Source organism: Pelobates fuscus, chromosome 8 (genome assembly GCF_036172605.1).
Source record: "Pelobates fuscus isolate aPelFus1 chromosome 8, aPelFus1.pri, whole genome shotgun sequence".
In the NCBI taxonomy this organism is placed as follows: domain Eukaryota; kingdom Metazoa; phylum Chordata; class Amphibia; order Anura; family Pelobatidae; genus Pelobates; species Pelobates fuscus.
In genome coordinates, this window is record NC_086324.1 from 97581107 (window position 1) to 97594333 (window position 13227).

At 41.6% G+C, this 13227-nt stretch overlaps 1 protein-coding gene across 3 annotated transcripts in view; it reads right to left on the reverse strand.

Moving 5' to 3' along the window:
• MYO1B (myosin IB) overlaps positions 1-13227 on the reverse strand; it is a 235345-nt gene that overhangs the window by 7472 nt on the left and 214646 nt on the right. For all 3 annotated transcript variants that reach the window (XM_063430177.1, XM_063430176.1, XM_063430175.1), the window contains one exon: positions 1325-1431. In XM_063430177.1, coding sequence (XP_063286247.1) covers positions 1325-1431 — 107 coding nt within the window. The remainder of the gene's footprint in view (positions 1-1324; positions 1432-13227) is intronic.

The following is a 13227-nucleotide window of genomic DNA, read 5'->3' on the forward strand; positions in this document are numbered from 1 at the left end:
AAAAAACAGTGGATTTTTACAATCTAAATGTGTGTGAGAGATTAGATCTGCTGAGACCAATGGATAGGCAACAAGCGTATGTTTTATTAAACATCAAAATACCAAGTATTAAAAAATAAAAATGGTAGTACACAAAAAACAAAAAGCACACATACAATAGGCGACTGAATAGGAGACTACAGCTATTCCAAGAGAACAATTACCAATTAGCAGCATTAATGTCTTTAGCACAGCAAGCATGTATTGTCAGAGGACACATAGGTGCCCTAGACAGTAATTAAGTACAAAGCTTTAAAATTGAGTGGCTGCCTTGCTGTGACCTAGTATACAAAATATTCCAACTATTTCAGATTTTTTTCTGTTGTGGCAAGTGATGTTAGACAGCTGTCTCCATACTGTACACATTCCCAATACATATTCAAGTTTCCGGAGTCTCTAGTCTAGCTATAGAAGCCAACAACTACCCACTCAAAATGTTACAGTGTTACAGAAAAAAAAAAATTAATAAAGTTAAGATTGCTAAAAAAATACAAAGAAAAAAATATAAAGAAAAATTATATTTATATACACACACACACATTAATTCTCTCCTCATATTTAACTAGGTTTCCTCTCCTGATTTCAAGTGAAAATTTGCATTTCTCAAATCAACAATAAGAAGATGGCATATGAGTAGTTCCTCTCTGAAGTACATGCTACTCTCTACATTTCCAAGTATGTAGTAATAAGTATTTTTCAATGTAATTATTTTCTAAAGAAAATGTCTTTCAGTCACAATCATTACCTAGTAAGTTATTTTCCTGTACTTCCAGTTACTGCTACTCGGATAATATGGTCTTCTGTAGCCCTCACGTTTGGCCTGAGAATCTAATCTCCCTTCCCTACTTCTCAAAATGAAGTTGGAAACACAGGTTACAGCAAAATGTATTGGAGCAGAAAGCCATTCCAATATTAATATGGGAAATACGAACAGGCTTCCTAAATTCTACTAACTACCATTCATCCCCTAATCTTTCTACTGGAGATTCAAGGTATGTTGAAATGCTCTGAGGTTTCCTAGCCATAATACGTGAAGATTCCTCATGTACATTAGATGACTGCAGTTTGTGTATGGTGTATAGTTAATATATATATATATATATATATATATATATATATATATATATACATACATACACACACACACACACACAGTATAAGGGCTCCAGAAATGTAACTAAGTTTTTCATATTTTACATATTAACATAACATGTCTAATATGTAATAATACATAATATAAAATGTAAGGGGAGAACAAGGGGAAACAAAAAAAAAAAAGGTTTACCTGGCTGGATATAAGGACTTCTTGTCCTTGAAGAGCTCACTGGCTTCCAGTTTTTCATCATAAATGAATTTCTTTTGCTCTGTGAATTGGTCCCTGTACTTTTTACACTGGGGAAATAACAATCAAAACGTTACTCCAATCCTTAAACCAAGCTACAAATATTATTATAGAACATCTAATGGTTGCAGTAAATCATGAATGATCACCGTACACCACAAAGTTTTCAGACAGGCAAAACTATTGGTATTAATGTCAACTGATAATCTATGTAATTTTTGTCCCAAGACAATTTATATAAACCTCAAAAAAAAAATTGCCTACGAATCATATGTTGCAACTCCCCAAACCATCACCCGCTGACACTCCATTCTCTATGCCTATGCATGTTTTTCCTAACAATAGTTATCAATAAGGATGTGAAAAGGGTTATGAAATTTTAAGATGACCACCTCTACAGTGAAAAATCTGAGACCAAAAGCTAAAGTTGGCTTGTGATATTGTTGGTAAAGGGATTTGAAAAACACTGGCCATGCTCAGAGCACTGCAAACCCTCTGTGGGTTTTGCATTCAGTTTGCATTGTGTAAGGACTTTTGGGACACCCGAGAAAGTAACCACTGAGTGCAATAGAAAAATACCTGGGACATAGTCTCTAATATGGTACTGTCCTCCTGAATCCAGGACTGTTGCGAGGTAAATAAATATCACACTGTACAGTTAAACCTACAACTTAAAAAAGCTAAATAGTGTAAAGTGCATGAACTAAAGTCATTAATGCTCTCCTATTGTGTCCTGTAATATCTCTGCATTGATTAAAAAAACAAAAAAAACTGTTGTCAATTACGAAAATAGGGTTACATAGTAGTCTAAGTTGAAAAAAAAAAAAAGACTAAGGTCTATCAACTTCAACCTTGAAACCCATTTCCAATTATGCAACACTATTTTGAAAAATTCCTTCTTGACTCCATAATGGCAATCAGATGTCTCCTTGGATCAACAACCTGTTTACATACATATCAAGTATATCCTTTAATATTCTGTTTAAAAAAAAAAAAAAAATCTATAGAATCTGATAAGAACCTTTTTAGGAAGAGAATTCCACATCTTTATTGTTCTTACTGTAAAAAAAAACCCTTATCTCAGCTGTAAGTAAAAATGGCTTTCTTCAATTTCAGAGGGTGACCTCTTGTCTATTGTATATTCCTACTAAGGAACGGGTTAATATGTTGGAAACAAAGTCTATATATTACAAACAATGTAGTTTTATATTAGTTAGTCTAATATATATGCCTAGGAGCTTTCCTACTGTAGACAGACGGAGTGCTCTTATTTCCATTTCCAATTGGTATAATGGCAGTGGATTCACAGGAGAGTGTAGAGGCATGGATTGGTGGCAGAATTGTTTGCAGTGAAAAGATTGGTTGAGACTAATCATGTTTAATGGGCATCTTTCAAAATGTAATTCTTCAAATAACATGTCAAAGAAAAAAAATCAGGGGGTTCTTCAGATGACTTTTTAAGTCATCAGTTTTCGTCACCGACCACACTCTTGTGTTCCGACAATGAATACTGATCATTTGTTTATGTTCATGTACATCAGTGGAGGCTCATTTAAGGCTGCAACACATCATATAACAGTCAGAAAAAAAACTGGATATTGACATTTATAAAATAGTTAATTACGGACATAGTTTCCCTTTCGGAAAGGATTAACTTGCAAATTTCCATTATATATGGTGAACATACACTGTAGAGCACTTCAGTGCTATAATTCCCCCCCCCCCCCCCCTTCTTCAACTACAGCACAGACTAATTCACGGCTAATCAAAAGTTAAAAGTATCTTAATATGTATAGCTTAGAGGAAAGACAACACGGGGGGATATTACAGAAACGTTTAAATACATAAAACGAATCAACACAGTAAAGGAGGAGACTATATTTAAAAGAAGGAGAACTACCACAATAAGAGGACATAGTCCTACATTTGAGGGGCAAAGGTTTAAAAATAATATCAGGAAGTATTACTTTAGTGAGAGGGTAGTGGCTGCATGGAATAGCCTTCCAGCTGAAGTGGTAGAGGTTAACACGGAGTTTAAGCATGAGTGGGATGGGCATAAGGCTATCCTAGATATAATATAAGACCAGGGACTAATTTAAGTATTTAGAAAATTTGGTAGACTAGATGGGCCGAATGGTTCTTATCTGCCGTCACATTCTAGGTTTCTATCATGGCGGTCTGGACAAGATGTTGAGGACAACTAATCAGTTGTAGAATTTAGGTCATTTTTAAAATCTTTCCAATAAGAGCACCTAAGATATGCCCACTATCGTTCAAAGGTCTAAAACACATTGAAATGTGTTGTTGATAAGGTATCCTAGAGGCAGTGCAGTGAGTTTCTAATGCAAAGCTCATTCTGTACTCATCAGAGTCTGGGGTTGCGATTTAAATCCCTGCATTGTTTTGTTTTACCTGTTCATTGTTTTCACAAGTGACATGCAGTTATCAAATATACAGTGTACTAATATAGTTACTTAATGCCCTTTTTAAACTCTGACAAACTACATTAATTTCTCTTCCTGAGTTTATGTGAAGTGAGCAAGAGTGAAACATTTTACCATCTTATGTGCTAATCCATGTAAAATAATATATGCACTGCATGTAACATCTATGCATATGGATTTCTCTGATTTTTACCAACAAGATATATACCCAGCTAGGCAGCACAAAAAATAAATAAATAAAAAGACGTACCGTACTTTAACCACTACGCTACAGGAGAACACAGTAAGCTCGGTTTCAATACTAGTAACTGCGTGTTACTTCTGGTCACATCATCTAATAGGGACAGCGTGTGCCTTCTAAAAATGCCTCTATCAAGTCATCTTTGTATCGGATTAAAATGTGTTCCTTAAATCCCAGCATAGTTTTGCTTCTTTAAAGGCTTCCCCAAGATCTACCAAACTGTATCTGTTTACACATGCTGCCAGACCATGCCATGTTTTCAGTACAGTTCTGTTCAGCATTGTCCTGTATCCTCTACTTTTTTTTTTGTTGAGAAACTGGATTTGTGTGATGTCAATTTGAATAATTTTATATTATAATATTTTAGGTGTCCAATATATCAGGATGTGTAGTTTCCAGAGAGGGGGTGGGGTCAAATGCTGTGGGTGGAATTTGTAACCCCACCATCTAAAAACTTTACCAGCCACCACTGGAATAAGTTGTAACTAAAGAAAAATATTACAACTGACTGCGTGCGTCCAACCATATTTGTGCTCACAGTAAAAACTGCAATTAAACAGAGGTTAAAGGAGTCTAGTCATCTAGAATGTTAAATTACATTGCACATCTTCACAGCAGTTACAAACCAGAATAGGAAGTTTATCATCACAAACGTGATGGAACTTTGCCAATTCCTCTTTGAAGGATTCTTTCCACAATACTGATACATCCTAACCCAATACAGCAGCAACAGCTCAGAGACAATGATGTCTGTGTGAATGAGAAGAGACAAATGCATACACTATTACACTACACTATGTATGCATTTGTACACCATAACAAGTAGTTTAATCACATTAATATTTTCAAGCGATTTAAGAAAGCGGCATATGGGAAATAATGTAACCATGAAAAGACTATACAGAAAGTGCATAAAGTGATTCCTACATAAGCATTTCACAAAATTCAAAAATACACATTATTTGCATGTCACAGAGGAATCCAACATTTAAAAGCACACGTGCAATCTTTGAAATGCCGGAGAGAAGCAATTTTCCTAAATGCTCATTTGTTCCTGGAATGTAAAAAAAAAATATAAATTTAAAAAAATAAAAAGGGAAAAAAAACCATATCATTTCCAAAACTGTCATAAAGTCAATCCAGGTAACAACCACTACAGTGAGTTTTGTTGCTTAGAGTCTCTTGGCATTACCCCAAAACTGTCTGGGTGCTGTAAAGAGCCCCATTATTTGTAACATGTAAATGTGGCATTGATATTTCCACAAAATTATCATCAATTTCATCCAACTTGGATAGCAGTAAATGGCTGAGAGCACTAGTCTAACCCATCCAACAATCTGAAAAACTATTAGAGGGGAAAAAACATTTAAGGATTGAGTTTTTTTCTCTCTAACAAACATTGTCTGAGGAACACCATGTCAAAATAATGGCATAGGGGCGTGGCTACCAAGCAGACTAGACGGACGTGTGTGGAGCTCCACGAAAAGAAACTAAAGAACAGCAGACACCCGAAATTATGCGGCGGAAAAACTGAAAATTTCCACATTCCGGAGGTACCAAAAATGCCTGATATCAGGCTGTCATTCAACAGGCCTACCCCACGAGTTGCACCAAAGATGGCGCCGGCGGAGCTGAGTGAGGAGACTGCCTCCGAGGCATCCCGAGACGAAGAAGAGGCTCTCACCTCCCCGCCAAAGCCCGGTCCCTATAATTAGTCTGAATCAGACAAAGACTTGTCGCCAACAACAAAATGGGATATCAAAGACCTCTTGCTGGAAATGAGATGGGTATGGAAAGCAGACCTGCACGCTACTCAAGCAGAGCTGGGATCCCTGTCCCAGAGGGTCAACGAGGTGGAGTCCAGGGAAGTAGCCAGAGAACAGCAGCTGCGGACCACCCAAGATGAGACCCAGGACCTCGCCCAACATGTCCAGAGACTAAACAGGACTGTGACTGCACTGGAATCCCGGCACAGGAGGAAGAATATCTGCCTTAGAGGGGTGCCAGAACAAATAGCGGGAGATGCCCTATTACCCTTGCTCCAGAGACTGCTGACCTCCATGGGCGCAAAGAGAGTTGCAGACTCTGGTATGATCACTTCAGCATTCCGGATCCGTAAAGCTGCAGCTGCACCAAGAGACATTATAGCAGTGACTAAGGACATTGCAGCTCGATCCATCATAATGTCCCGCTCGAGAGAGCTAGGAGACATCCACTTTGAGGAGTGCACCATTGCCATTTACAGAGACCTCCCATTCAGTGTGCTGATGGCGAGGAGGCAGCTAGCACCTATTGCACGACGGCTGCGAGACTCCGCAATTAAATACAGATGGGGAATAAAGGGCTCCCTAGCAGTTCTGGAGACCAGACGACATTCCTCCAGCGGCTAAATCTATTACCCACTGCTCCACAATGCTGACCCCCTATAGTACTACGGCACCAGTAGCAACACTTCCTGGATAGCCCAGGGAGCTCACACTAGAGAAACCACTGGAGAGTTTCTTACCCACCCAATGACCCATAGACCACATAAGTTAGCAAAGAACCCTGTATAAGAACCCTTCCCTGGGGCACTGCAACCTCTCTATAAAGTTTAATATGCTCTAAGTTTCCCAAGTTCCACAGTTTCTAAATTAATGACAGTCTAAACCTATACATACACCCAATTAGCAGAGGACTATATAAACAATCAGGAGCAGAAATAGCCCATGACACAAATCTCTCATGCACCAATAGGCCATACTTACCTTAGGTGACATAATGTATGTATTGCCTCATTTAAACCATGTAACCACTGTTTTACTCTCTTACCTATCTCATACTGGGAACATTTGTAACTTGCATGTGCAAACTACAACAAAATACAAATTAAAAATAATAATAACGGCATAAACATAGAGGTGCAATCCAAGCACCATATATATATATGTTCCCTTTGCATAGTTTAGAGTGTAAAAAGCTCACTTTCCCTACCTTACATCCAGTTCCATCAAGAGGCATTTAACGACACAAGAGGAAATCTGCTTTCTCGAACCATACACGTTTATATAGAGCAACTTCTATAACGAACCCCGTGAATTTTACATTTTAAGCGAAAATAGCCAAACTGAAAACAAACTTTCATTTTACTAACTCCGCTATTTTGGCCTAACATTTTGAGATTCACATTGCATTACCAACAATTCACACTAGACTACAGCAAAGGAGACCCTTGAAACAAGGGGATCCCAAAGGAAGTAGCTCTGGATACAGAAAAAAAGAGATGTATATAGTATAGTACAATAAAAGGAATAAACAGAAAGAAGAGAGGGAAGTTGCATATAACAATGGGTAAAGGGATAGAAAGGGTAGGAGGAAGGGAGCAAAAAAAAAAAAGAGAGAACCCCTCTCCACCTTATACCACCCACAGCTTCCTAGGTAAAAGCAAAAATAGGAGCTGATAACCCAAAAAAAAGGCAATATGAAAAACTCCCTCTCTCATAGGCAGACTATAAGTCCTACGGACAAAAGGGTCCTGAATAAATAGCCCTAAATATAAGGTCCAGAAAAGGTCTAAGACTGCCTATCTAGAAACCCTAAACAACTGGTAAACTAACTAACTTATACCAACATACTGACTACCTAAGTGCTACCCAAAGTGAAAATAAAAAGAAAAGCGCTCGATGGAGGAGGCCGTAGGAGGGCAACAACCCAGCAGCAGGACCGCTACCACTGCCTTTGTGCAAGGAGGAACAGGAGGAGCACTGCCAGAGCCCTGCAAAATGACCTCCAGCAGGCCACAAATGTGCATGTGTCTGCTCAAACGGTCAGAAAGACTCCATGAGCATGGTATGAGGACCCGACGTCCACAGGTGGGGGTTGTGCTTACAGCCCAACACCGTGCAGAACATTTGGCTTTTGCCAGAGAACATCAAGATTGGCAAATTCACCGCTGGCACCCTGTGCTCTTCACAGATGAAAGCAGGTTCACACGGAGCACATGTGACAGCCGTGACAGAGTCTGGAGACACCGTGGAGAACGTTCTGCTGCCTGCAACATCCTCCAGCATGACCGGTTTGGCAGTGTGTCAGTAATGGTGTGGGGTGGCATTTTTTTGGGGGGCCGCACAGCCCTCCATGTGCTCGCCAGAGGTAGCCTGACTGCCATTAGGTACAGAGATGACCTCCTCAGACCCCTTGTGAGACCATATGCTGGTGCGGTTGGCCCTGGGTTCCTCCTAATGCAAGACAATGCTAGACCTCATGTGGCTGGACTGTGTCAGCAGTTCCCCAGACCTGAATCCAATTGAGCACATCTGGGACATCATGTCTCGCTCCATCCACCAACATCATGTTTTTCCACAGACTGTCTAGGAGTTGGCAGATGCTTTAGTCCAGGTCTGGGAGGAGATCCCTCAGGAGACCATCCGCCACCTCATCAGGATGATGCACAGGCATTGTAGGGAGGTCATACAGGCACGTGGAGGCCACACACACTACTGAGCCTCATTTTGACTTGTTTGAAGGACATTACATCAAAGTTGGATCAGCCTGTGTGACGAGAGCAATCTCGCCACATTGCATTGGAGAAGCCTGGCTGCCCGCCTCCTGCCTTTGGACTATGGCCCTGGGAGATTGGGCCCTTTAAAAACAGTATTCGGCCCTAACAGAGTGCATGTCACTCATTCTGGCCCTTTAAACACAGTGGGGCCATTCGGACTTGCCCTGTGTGAGCGGTGATACCCCCAGATAGCTATGCCATGGAGCCTATTCATATAATGAAAGACTATGGGAAAGACTTTAGCTCCATGGCAATTGAACTGTGTGAATAGGATCTGAGCGCTATTCGGTAGTTTTGTGCGTTCAGATCCCAGCTATCTGGGGATATGTGAAATGTCTGTGTGTTATGTGTAAAAGGGGACTTTATGTATTTTAAAGTGTTTTATGGGGGCGGAGCCTGGCCGTCGACCTAAGCAGACGCAGGGGACTCGAGCTCCTGCATCCCGGGCCAGAAAACCTGCAAAATCGTGGGCGGAATAGCCCAAAGAACCACCAGGGTGCAACACCCAAGTCGGGGTGCACCTCTGGGTACAACGAGACCTTTTTCTGTGCTCGTAGGAGCCGGAAAACCGGGACGGCAAACGCGGCCTACGGAGACCGGAGCTGGGGAGAGGCGGCCGCTCTCTTCGGCACCGGATCCCCTCGTGACGAAGCAGGTTTCCAAACCCCCCCCTCTTGGACCGGTGGGGGATATCCCGGTCCTACTAGCTGGACGGACCAAGCAGGCTGACCAGACCCAAGCACTCACAACTGGTAGCAGCAAGGAGCAGGCAGGCGGATCGTATCCAAGATGGCCGCCCATCATGAATCACAGAGGGGAACCACGAGCAAGGGTGTGCAGCCCTCCTCCCTAGAGGCCCTCGACAGGCTTTGCTCGGCCTTCTACAAGCTACAGCGCAGCAGGGGCATGCCCAGTTTTCAAGCGGCACGGGCGGTGACCATATGGGTTCGACCGCTGACCCGCCGACGCTATTATGGCGCTCCACTACAGGTACTCCAAGCGGGCGTTCGCCCACTCAAGCAAAAACAAGCGACTAAGACGGTGACAACTCACCCCAACTTGGGCACCCAAATTCACTTACCCACTCACCACCGCGTGGCACCGGACCTAATCACAGCGAGACCACTTACTGGCAGACGGAACAGACAGAGAGCACAGCCACGACCCATCGGAGGAAAAACCCTGAAGGGGTATTTACCCTGCTGCACAGGTACACCAGGCACCCAAGAGACTCATACACAATGCCAGCAGCTCAGCAGAGCAGGCATCGGCTGAACACAGACATCTCTACAAACTGAGGCCTAAACATCACCACAGATTCTCAGTTCACCCGGCAATATGGCCCTACTGACTCTCCTGGACTAATCCTTTTTGTAATTTTTGTGATGAGCAGAACAACCTACACGAGACTCTCACATTAAATATCAGACTGTCACTATGCCATCTCACACCCTCTGGTTGTGTCCCCAGACAGCTTGCTACTGGCCATTCCCATGCCAACTAGCCTGCATGCCTGGCAACCTACCATTCATATATGTTCCCCTATAGATATAAACTTAAATGATTCCTTGTTTTCAAATATAATGAACATACCTCTACTCACTGACACTCTAACAGGCACCACAAATGCAGACACAACCCGCTTCTGATGTATACTCTCATGCCTCAATGTTCTGTTTAAATGATACCTTTTCAAAATTGACGCTTCAAGAACAAATATTGTTATCCAATGTGAGTCGAGAAAAAAAGAGAATTACTCATATTTAACAATCAGCTAATATAGCCTATTGAAGTTAATACTGCATGCTGTTAATTAACACTGTTCATAATGTCTCCCTAAGTTGTGCACTAGCGCAGTTACCTAAGCATAGGTAAACGCTGATCACTTAACTTACCCAGATGACACATTTTCTTAGAGATATCAGACATATGCACACTGCATGTTTTCACCATGATCAACCTCTCTATAAGTAGTTTAAAAATGTGCACAACTGGATTAGCATAACTAACATAACCAGCCTAGTAGCATGTTATTATATATTTTGCTCTGACGTTTATAAACATTATAATTTTTCTATTCGTATACCTACTAACGCTGATACTTGCATGTCATATATCACTAGATAGTCTTACCACGTTAAAAATGCTTACAAAATGTGCTTTCACCTCAATGCCACATATGTATGAATCTGTGATATTACTGTGATTATGTTTGCTCTTGTGGCAGCGTATATCATTTTGTCAAACCATGCACAACAAAAATAAAGATATATCAGTGTTTTATGTCTTTTTGCAACCATGTGCTCAATTGAGTCTGCCTCTAGCCCTGGATAATTGGATTACTTTCCCCTTTGTCTCCAGGATAGAGGCCTCTGTAAAACCTGCTTAAACCAGATTGCCATGCTGCCAGCCAGGGACCAAAATATACTTTTACTAACTTCTGAACCCCTGGTCTGATTCATGCCATTTTTTAATATGTTGTTCCCCTGAATGGATTGATTGTGAATATGTAATTTGTATGTGAATGTGATGTATGGTTTTAGAGTTATGAATGTTAGGTAAAAAGTATGTTACACTGTAAATGTTCTGGCCAGCAGATAATTGAGCTATGTGTATTGCTAAAACTCAATTATCTATCCTGGCCCAGAGGAGGAGTTTTGTGTTGCATAAATTGTGAGTTCTGTGTGCCAGTAAATCAGTCTTGTTCCAGCATTAAGCCTTGGCTCATGTGTGGATTATTTGGCGATACCAGCAGTTTATTACTCTGTGGATTACTTGCTGGTGTTATTTTATGCGAAGAAGGGAATGCTTGACGGAGTAACGGATTGTACCGTCACAGCCTGTAGTGTGTTTTTCCACTTTAATTTTGAGTGTGACTTCAAATCCAGACCCCCATGGGTTGAAAAATTTGATTCCCATTTTTTAATTTTTGTGTGATTTTGTTGTCAGCACATTCAACTATGTAAAGAACAAAGTATTTCAGAAGAATATTTAATTCATTCAGATCTAGGATGTGTTATTTTTGTGTTCCCTTTATTTTTTTCCTGGTTTGGATAACCATTTTATGTTGCTGTCCAAGTCAGGGACGTTTTAGCCGCCAGGCAAACAAGGCATTTGCCTTGGGCGGCATTTTCCAGGGGGCGGCAAAAAAAGCTGCCCCCAAACGCCCAGGGCAAATGTCTTGTTAGCCTCACGGCTAACTGACATGCTGGGCGGGCGGCGGGCGAGGGAACACTTCCTCTGAGCTGTCTGCTCAGCTCCCTCGCGCGCCGCAGAGTGAGGCTGGGAGCCTGAATATGACGTCATATTCTGGCTCCCAGCCTCACTCTGCGGCTAGCGAGGGAGCTGAGCAGACAGCTCAGAGGAAGTGCTCCCTCGCCAGTGCCGCCCGACCAGCAGACAGCCCACCAGCGCCGCCCGCCCGCCCAGCAGCCCCATTAGACCCAAGGGAGAAAGAGAACCCCCCCCCAGCATTCCCAAAGGTAAGGAGGCTGGGGGGGGGTTAAATTTTAAAAAAAATGTGTTAATGTGAGTGTGTCTGTTAGTGTGAGTGTGTCTGTTAGTGTGAGTGTGTCTGTTAGTGTGAGTGTGTCTGTTAGTGTGACAGTGCGTGTGTGAGTGTCAGTGCGTGTGTGAGTGTCAGTGCGTGTGTGTCTGACTGTCTGTTAGTGTGTGTGTGTGTGTGTGTGTGACTGTCTGTTAGTGTGTGTCTGTTAGTGTGTGTCTGACTGTCTGTTAGTGTGTGTCTGTTACAGTGTGTGTCTGAGTGTGTGTGTGCCTGACTGTGTGTTTGTCTGTTAGCTAATGTATACATATCTGTCAGTGAATGTGTGTGTGTGTGTGTATTTAGAAGGCGGGACGGGGGGAAGGGTTGGATAGAGGAGGGGCGCCTGAGTTTTGTCCTGCCTAGGGCAGCACAAAACCAGGATACACCACTGGTCCAAGTTGTTGATCTTGCAACGAAATAATTTGATTTCTATATCTTTGTGTGCAAACTTATATTTTTATCTGCTTGCAGTTTCTCCTATCCCTTATTTTTTTGCCATTTTCGATCTTTGCATTCTAAATGTTGTATATTTCAGAGCCCTCCATTTGTGGTGTTTTATAGCAGCAATTGATTATAATCTGTTTTGTTTCAACCTCCTGTACTACAAATCAGTCATGCGTGTTCTGCTTTACTTTTTTTTTTGATGCAAAGAAAAAATAATCTACCGTGTTTAGGTCCAAAGATAAATGTGTTAAGAGTAGTAATTTTTCACAAACTAGTGTACCCAAGGTTTTAAGGTGCTAAACAGGGAATGATAACTGGGTTAAAAGCTAACTGCATGGAGTTAAATGGGCATGGCCAAATTATCAGAGGGCAGAATCATATTCTGATATTAGACTTTATTTTAAATTGATCACCCACCACTGATGTCACATGCATTTCCCTAGGAGAGAATAAAGCCATTGCTGAAATTTTTCATGTCACACTATTTAGTGACAATCCAGAATTCCACCCCAAACCCATTCATTGATACATGGGGAACTGTGCTTGCTGAAACTTTTAGCCCTAACAAGTGGCACAAGATATGTGACCTGGTGCACCACTGTGCTCTGGTCAGTAAAACAGAAGAAACTG